The 9,127-nt window shown below is 39.5% G+C and overlaps 1 protein-coding gene across 1 annotated transcript; it reads left to right on the forward strand.

Annotated features, from left to right (window-relative positions):
* The first annotated feature begins 3,214 nt into the window (after positions 1–3,214).
* Positions 3,215–8,007, forward strand: fbxw2 (F-box and WD repeat domain containing 2). Its single transcript, XM_062988886.1, has 8 exons — positions 3,215–3,314; positions 4,073–4,171; positions 4,710–5,219; positions 5,669–5,863; positions 6,007–6,140; positions 6,262–6,348; positions 6,800–6,969; positions 7,158–8,007. The coding sequence occupies exons 3-8, from the start codon at positions 4,730–4,732 to the stop codon at positions 7,447–7,449; spliced, it is 1,368 nt and encodes a 455-aa protein (XP_062844956.1). The 5' UTR covers positions 3,215–3,314; positions 4,073–4,171; positions 4,710–4,729; the 3' UTR covers positions 7,450–8,007.
* The last annotated feature ends 1,120 nt before the right edge of the window (positions 8,008–9,127 follow it).

A 9,127-nucleotide genomic window follows, 5' to 3' on the forward strand; every position in this document is an offset into this window, starting at 1 on the left:
TTGAGGGGTGTCCAGATAATTTTGGCCATATAGAGTAAAGTGATCATACAATTGAATTAAATTGAACATGAGGACTGTTTATTGTGACTATACATTAGATGTAGCATTCTGCTACCCAGTTTAAATAAACTGGAAAACTGATGGAAGCTCATTTATGGGACATGTTAACTTACTGCTGTATTTTCTGTATTACAGTCCATAGTACAACAAACCAGTAACATGTGAATATTTACAGGTTACCAGTAAGTATGTTTTATCTTGGACACATATCCAGGCTGTAATCCATGATTTATGACACCCTCTGCTCCTCCGTCTGCACCTCACGCTGACAGTCCATCATGTTTAATAGGAATCTGCTTCTAACAGGATTGTCTCACACTTTGCTTCGTCATCTGGAATTTACATTTCTGTCACACCTCCAAAAATGTTAAGATAGCATCCATATGGAAGAGTGATCGTCTACAGAGTACTGGAGTAGAGGTTCTCTAGAAGTGTGGCAAATTATAAAATTATAGTAAATCCTGTGTTTTATTTATTGCAAATGTGACAAATAACTGTGATTACCACAGAACTTAATATGTATGCAACTTATCTTTATGGGGAAAAACATTTATACATCTATTTTTATCAGGAACATCCGTAAACCAAAGTTGGGACACACTGGGCCATTGGTTCCAATCCAAGGCAAGGCAAAACACACACACACACACTCACTCACCACTAGGGGCAATTTCGGCAATGTTCAGACTAAGGGGACAATTGTTTCAGATTTAGATTTTGCCACATGACTAGCTGGTTAAATTCTGTAAATATGCAGGTCCACAGCTGTTCCTAATAGCTGTTCCTAAAGTGACCAGCAAATGTAGCAAAGCTGTTTAACTAATTAAACGGTTAATGAATTAACCCAGTAGTAACTTCAGTCTAGCGTGCTCATGGGCGGATCTACCGGGGTGGCATAGGGTGGCAAATGCCACCCTAAAAGAAAGCCTTGCCACCCCTGCTGCCACCCCAGTTGGCAGCAACAAATTAAAAGAAAAGTTATGGCCAATTTGCAACGCTGCCACTCTGACACAGTCAAAAACTGTTTGCTTTCCCTCTCATACATCTGCCACTCATCACCTGTGTCTTACCTTAATGCCTTTCCTTTGATAATGCCCCACCTACAGTAGTGCTACCATACTTTTATCTCCTATTATTGAGATTACATTGTATGGTCACTTATTCCTAATATGAACTGTTTCACATGAAACCTTAAATGCAAGACATTGATTGCATGAGATTAAGTTTGTCTGTATGAGTTTGTAAATGGCAGCCCGTGCCCTTTTGTAGTGTGTACATACTATTTCTCATCAAACTGTGATAACTGTGATTAAATTCAGTATAAATACGTCTGCCATATGTTGCCACCCCTCAAAAATTCCTGCCCCCCTCTTGCCACCCCATAAATATTTTTCTAGATCCGCCCCTGAGCGTGCTCAAACGAAGAATTGTTGTATCTGTGAGGAGTGGAATTCTAGCTCCACCTGCAGATTCAGATGTGACATTTACACTATCCAGTAAACGTTCATTCAATTATTCGTGCACTTTTACTAACCGCTCAAAAACACTGGACACAAAAGCCCAGTCTATATAGGGCAAAACTGCAGGAAACCACATACCTACCCATTTAACTGAACCCAGTTCCCCAGCACCCATGTGAAGGTGCATCACCCACCTGTTGCTCCACCTGAAGACACTGAAAATAAGGCTGAGACTATCATGTACCCCCTTCAACATCAGTCGCATCTTTTCACCTGCCCATGGTACAGAGCTGCAACGAATTCAAAGAGACACCGAAGAACTAGTTTAGGCACCTTGACCAGACAGCAGAGGGCGCCATTGTACAGGGGCAATGAATTCGACCTCATATTTCTAATGGGCAAAGCCAATCATTTGTGTGGCACCCGGCCAGCTCGATAGCACAGCCTGGGATTTGAACTTGAGAGCTCGAGATCCTGGCAGTGGTACGCTAGTGCACCACCCTGGTTTCCTGGCATTGTGTATCTTAGACATTTGTGTGCATAATTGTGTTTTTGGTATAGTTTAACTTATAGACAAGGGTGTGGGAAGATATTAAAGTATAAGAAAGTAAACAAAAGAATGAAACAAAGAGCATAAACAGACATAAACCAGGGTATGCAGTAATTTTACCAAAAACACCTTTAACTTAATCCTACCTGCTGTAACAGGTGCTGAATTATCAAACTCTCTAACTGCACAGCAGAAATGTTATCAGTTCTCTCCTGTCCTCCCTGTCACCCCCATCCCCAAAAAGGGATGTTATATTCAGTTCATGCAGAATGTTTATGGTGCACTTGCTTTACAGAGAGATGTGACTGTATCTTTTGGAACTACGTGCATGTGATGCTTATCCGTTTCATTCATTGTTTAATCCTAGTGTTTTGTCTCTCCACATGGACACAGAAAGGGGACTTTTAAAAAAGTATTTAGTATTGTTGTATACATTTTGATACATTCAAGTATTAAGCCAGAATATGCCATGTTTGTGGTGTGAAGTCATTGGTTAGACAGCACTTATTTGAGCTGAATCGATTCAACGTTGTGGAGTCGACACTAAGACATCGGAGTAGCAAGTTGTAGAACTGAGGAATTGACTCTTGTTTTGACTCCCACAAACATTAATCTTTCATGAAGAGTTTTGTTTACTGCTGGCTTGTCATAAATGTAGGATTTAGATTGTTCGGTGAGATTTAGCTAAATACCCCTGATAATCATAATGGTTCTGGAGTAAAGGTAGTTATTAGTAAACCTGACCTAATCAAATCAAGTCTTAGAATCGATTCAAGGCATTGGAGTCGAATCTCTGCTAATGAATGGAATTGGAGAATTGACTCTTTTTGAGGTCGACTCTTAAACCTACTCTCTATTGCTTATAGCCTAGCTGGCTAGTTAATTGAACTGGTCTTTACGTCAATTAAAATAATACGTGTGTGTCCTTAATTTATTGAGACATAACTGAGTCGACTATATTTTGATGTGTATATATAATTTATTACAGTGCTTTTTAAAATTCCGTTTATACAGTAACTTACAGTTAGTAACTATGTTAAGCTCTTAGCCAGCTGCATCTGAAATGCTATTTTTACATATCGAAATTGAGTGCTTTTTTTAGGTCGCGTTGACATTTAGGAGAATTACTATTTATTATAATTTTTACACTGATATAATATATCTTAACACCAGTGGGCAGATAGCCGGCTAGCTAATGTGAGCTAGCTTGCGTCTTCGCTAACAATTGGATTCTACTGGAAATGGTAAGTCGCTAAGCTAGTTGGCTAAGTGGCTAACTAGCTGTGTTGTTAGCACAGCTGTTTACCTTACTTTAAGCAAGCTAACTGTTTATTATGTATATTGTTTGACACTGTTATTATCTTAAAGGCCTTTATTTCTTTTCTACACCAATTACTTGGCGTATTTCTTTTTAAATGCTCTATGTAATAAGCTGAAATCGGAATAAATGAGTAGAGAAACATAACGAGTGCAGATCCAATCATATAGAAGCAAAATACAATTTAAAACACTTAACGTTGTACTATGCTAATTATTGATTTAAAGTGAAAAGAGCAATAATCTAAATGCCTTTGTGTGGATAAGGGTGTTTATTATTGTGTCAAAGATGGCAGGAAGATTGCTTATCTGGCCAGGGTTATAATAAAATGGGTTACGTTTTCTTTTCCTCAGTTTCTTTTCTTGACTGAGCAGCTGGTTAATATAATGAAATATATGAAACATTTTCTTTAACTTGATAAAAATCTCTTTCAGGTTGACAGTGCCCCATAACAGAGCATATGGTGTTACATTGTGGTCTGACATGAAACATCAAGTTCAGCTTTTTTAACTTGAGGAAATTGAGGAAAGATTAGAGATTTGTATCTGTTGTACATCATCAATGTCAGGGTGTGGGTTAGAAGTACTGGTGGTTTGTGGTGGCCAAACACCTTTTGTTGAATTAAAAGTCCCTTGTGTGTAGGTTTGTCTGAATACTTTCTGAATCCACTGTATGTGTTGTCAGGTCCAAGTGGTTCTTTTAAAACCAAAAATCGGGGCGGCACGGTAGCTCGGAGGGTAGCACTGTCGGCTCACAGCAAGAAGGTCTTGGTTCTATCCACAGGTAGGGTGGCCCGGGTCCTTTCTGTGTGGAGTTTGCATGTTCTCCCTGTGTCTGCGTGGGTTTCCTCCGGGAGCTCTGGTTTCCTCCCACAATTCAAAGAGATACAAAATTGTCCATGACTGTGTTTGACATTAAACTTGTGAAATTATGAATCCTGTCTAACTACTAACTACAGTTTCTGTCATAAATGTAACCAAGGTGTGTAAAACATGATGTTAAAAATCCTAATAAATAAATAAAACCAAATGAAACAAAACTAATGCATTAAAATACTACAAATAGGTTGTAGAACTAATTGTTGTATTCCTTCTGATTTTCTAGATAAATCATAAGTGACAGATAACTCTAGTACTATGGCATCACTGATTTTTCTTTAAAATATATATTGCTATATGTACTGTTCATGTAGTTAATGATAACTTCAAGTATTAGGTTACTTATGCTCCACCCCTATGTAATGTCAGGATGCATTAGTAAAGAAAATGGATGACTGCATTTATTTGTGAAAGCTTTTAGCGTCTTTGCTTACTCTTTTCAGGTAGTCGCCCTCATGTGCCCATGGAGAAAGAGGCCTTCGAGGGATGGCTGGAGTCTGTCTCCACCTCCTTCCTGGCACTAAATGACCAGCAGCGCAATCAGCTGCTGGACCATCTAATATCGCTGAGCGGTGCGGTCCAGCTCCGGCACCTCTCCAATGGGCTGGAGACCCTGCTGAAGCGTGACTTTCTGCGGCTCCTGCCCCTGGAATTGGCCTTCTACCTGCTACGCTGGCTTGACCCTCAAACATTGCTCACCTGCTGCCTGGTGTGCAAGCAGTGGAACAAAGTAGTCAACACCTGCACTGAAGTGTGGCAGGGCGTGTCCCGAGATCTGGGATGGCGCATTGACGACTCCATCCAGGATGCAGGATATTGGAAACGCGTCTATCTGAAGGCCAAGCATCGCATGAAGCAGCTAAAAGAGGAGGATGCCTTTGAGACAAGCTCTCTTATTGGGCACAGTGCCCGTGTGTATGCGTTATACTACAAGGACGGGCTCCTCTGCACAGGTGTGTGATTATTAATGAGCTGGTCCTCTAAAAAAAGAATAAAATTTACTCGGTTTTCTAGTTTACAAAATGTAGTCAGTCATCCAGTGAATTAGATTTAGCTTTTAAGAAATGGTGCAAAAAATGCAGATGTCATCTTGAATGCACTAACACAACTTTGTACCCCTTTCCCCAGAGTAAATCTGTCATAAAGAGCTTTAAGACTACATCTCACTTTGTGATTGGCATGTTTAGTTAGTGCATGTTATTAACTGTTTGCTGTTGACTTTATTTACACAGTGTACTGTATGTTAATCTTACTGTTGTGTTTTTTGGTGGAACACTGTAGACTTGTTGGTTATCGGTTAAGCAGTGACCGATAAAGGTTGTTGTTTTAATTGGTCATTTTCAGTGGTGGTGAAAATGATGCAGATAATTTTTTATCCGTCTTTTTCTTTTTCTTTTTTTAGGCTCTGATGACCTGTCTGCCAAACTGTGGGATGTCCGCACTGGCCAGTGCATTTATGGCATTCAGACACACACCTGCGCTACTGTGAAGTTTGATGAGCAAAAACTGGTGACAGGGTCTTTCGACAACACCATTGCATGCTGGGAGTGGAGTACAGGAGCCAAAATCCAACAGTTTCGCGGACACACGGGTGCAGGTTAGTGTCACATGGTGTACACTGAGCACACAACTATGGCCCTGTGAAACATTATAAACATAATTAGACACTTTGTTCTGTGACAATATGGTGTTCTGAATGATGCTTATGTTTGTGTGTTTTCTTTTATTTTTTCCAATCAGTTTTCAGTGTGGACTACAACGACGAGTTGGACACACTGGTCAGTGGTTCAGCTGATTTCACAGTCAAAGTGTGGGCCCTGTCAGCAGGTGCTTGTCTCAATACTCTGACTGGCCATACAGAGTGGGTCACTAAGGTAATGACATCAAGGTCTATAATATCAGGACTACTGACTCATTGATGATTAATTAACTGTTATGATCTTTTAGAGTACAGAATCTTGCAGGCACCAAACCCTTTTTTTCACCCTGCTCTAGGTGCTTCTTCAGAAAAGCCAAGTGGAGTCCATGATGCACAGTCCTGGTGATTACATCTTACTGAGCTCAGATAAATATGAAATCAAGGTACTATAAACATTTTATGAGTATAATTTGCAGTCTGGGTTTTAAATCATTTACATCCCATCATGTATTTTGGATTCAGATCATGGGTTTATAAGTTGCTCTGTATTATCACAACAGTTTTGCAGTGGTTTGCTGGTCTAATGTGTATTTGTGTGTAAATTCTTATAATTATTCAACACCACTAGTTGTCTCACATAACACATGCTTGTGTTGAAAAAAAAACTTTTATTGGTTGTAAATGACCTCACATTTAGTTAAGATTTATGATTATAAATGTTTTCATAATTTCATCCTCTTTATGCTCAAGTGGCAGTATTGGTCAGTCATAGTGTGTTCTGTATATTCGAGTTTAAGGTCTTGTACCAAAAATCAGTAGAACATGTAAATGTTCCTTTATTTGCATGTCGTATATTATGAAGCAAAGCTGACTGTCTCTCTGTTTTGAAATCAGGTATGGCCTATCGGACGAGAGATCAACTGTAAGTGCTTAAAGACTCTGTCTGTGTCTGAGGATAGAAGTGTGTGTCTGCAACCTCGTTTACAGTTTGACGGCCGCTACATCGTCTGCAGTTCGGATCTAGGGGTCTACCAGTGGGACTTTGCCAGCTTTGATGTGCTAAGGTAAAACTTTTTTAAGTAAGCATGCTAGTTTTTTGTACATATCAGAGATTTTACAAGATGTGTTTCAGCTAAAAAAGGGTTTGCGTGGGTTTTAGGTACTTTAGTGCCATATAACATTCCTATTTAAAAATGTGTTGTGAATTTGCTCTTATTTGTCAAATGTCGTATGTGTGTCATGCCCCACACAGAGTCATCAGACTACAACAGGATCCGTCCAGTCTGTCTCTGCTCAGCTTTGGTGAGGTTTTCGCTCTGCTCTTTGATAACCACCACCTGTACGTGATGGACCTGAGGACCGAGGCCATCACAGGCCGCTGGCCATTGCCGGCCTACCGCAAATCAAAACGTGGTTCCAGCTTCCTCCCAGGCATAACTTCGTGGCTCAATGGCTTTGACGGCAAGAACGACGCAGGCCTGGTGTTTGCCACCAGTATGCCAGACCATAGCATTCATCTGGTTATGTGGAAAGAGAACGGCTAGAGAGAAAAACGCACTTCTCTGGGCTTCGTTTGACAGCAGGGACGCTTAAATAAGGGTGCTCTTGATCTTAAAAACTTGCATCACACCAAGCTAGATATTGCATGGACCAAAGTCTGTCTGTCGTTCTTTCTTTTTTAGTTTTTGCTGTTTGCTTCGAAGAACAAGCTGGCTCTTTCTTTTTGTCATTAATGGAATCATTCTTGCACTTTGTTGAGTGGCGTGTGTGGAAAGCGTTGGGTTTGATTCGATTTGTGCATGAAGAAAACATGTGCAAACAGTGAATCAAGCACTTATTTAAACACTTAAGCTCTGTTCACAGGGATATCCTTGGCATCTGCAAAAAACAGTTGAGTAACTGAGATACTGGTTTGTAGTTTGACCTTTATTTCCCAGATCAATAGTAAGTACTCCAATAGTGATGCACTCATTTTTCATATAGGCCTTTTTACTAAAGAAGTCAGTTGGCACACTGACAGTTGGCACATGTTGTTTTTTATTGCTAGTTTGTTAAAACAATTCTGAAAATTCTAATTCACATTATCAAAAATAAAACAAAAACACATAGGTTCATTGTTTCAAACCCAGACTAAAGCAATAATTTGTAGGAAATGTCATTTATAAATATCGTACCTTGCCCACCATCACAACTCTGACATAAGTAATAAAATAAGAATTTTAATTTTAGGTAGGTTTTACTTTTATTGAAGTGTGTTTGTATAGACACAATCAACAGGCATGCTATTCTTAGTTAAGGTATTAGTATTATGTTTATGGCGCTACATATCCTGTAGAATTCTGTTACAATGCACATTAAACACATCTATACACGGTATTGCTTTGTGCAAACAGAATGTGGATTACAGTAGGTAAATGATTTAAAACAAATAATAATATTAGATAATATATACAGTATTAGATGTGATAGCTCTGTGCTTGCGTGGCACAATGGTAAAGTGCACTAGCCCACTCCTGCTAGATTCTATCTGGGCATCCAGGGTTCGAATCTCGGAGGCGCTGTTGGCCAGTCGGTCGTCTGTAGGACATAATTGGCTAATATTCGGGGAAGGGGAAGGCCAAACCAGCCTAGCCATTGCCATCAGTGCACTCAGTGTTGGTCCCAAGCCCCAGGAAGGGCAGCCAGTGTAAAAACTGTGCCAGGTCTGGTATGCAGATCTGATCTGCTGTGGTGACGTCTAAATATGAGAGGAGCCGAAAGGAAGAGAATTAAGATATAATGGATATTATAACGCAGCTTATTCTCATCATCACCAGTGCTATATAAATGCAGGGTGGATACGTATTAGTACTGACTTAACACATCTCTGCTATTAAAATCAATAATTACTCTGTTTTTGACAGATGCTGAAAACACCCATGTGAACTTGGCTTTATGTTTAAAAAAATCCATTGCAGCACAATCACCTAAATTCATTTTTTAAATTATCATTATAAACTTGTCTTTGTGTCATTTTCATTAAAACACAAATGATATAATTTTTAGATCCAAATTTATGTTCGGAACACAGGGAAATTATGCCTTAATTTCTTGACTTCCTTTTTAGAAGGAAGATCTTACAGATGGCCACGTCTGTCCAATCTGGCATCCCATTACAATGCACTGTCTGTTTTCTGACACCTTAAAATGTGTGTTGTACAAAATACAAATCATTTTTACTAA

This window comes from Trichomycterus rosablanca, chromosome 26, assembly GCF_030014385.1.
Source record: "Trichomycterus rosablanca isolate fTriRos1 chromosome 26, fTriRos1.hap1, whole genome shotgun sequence".
Taxonomy (NCBI): domain Eukaryota; kingdom Metazoa; phylum Chordata; class Actinopteri; order Siluriformes; family Trichomycteridae; genus Trichomycterus; species Trichomycterus rosablanca.

Coding starts and splice junctions, on each gene's coding strand:
- fbxw2 (XM_062988886.1), top strand. CDS start 4,730: ATGGAGAAAGAGGCCTTCGAGGGATGGCTGGAGTCTGTCTCCACCTCC. Junction 5,220..5,668: donor GGACGGGCTCCTCTGCACAG/GTGTGTGATTAT, acceptor TTCTTTTTTTAG/GCTCTGATGACCTGTCTGCC. Junction 6,141..6,261: donor ATACAGAGTGGGTCACTAAG/GTAATGACATCA, acceptor ACCCTGCTCTAG/GTGCTTCTTCAGAAAAGCCA.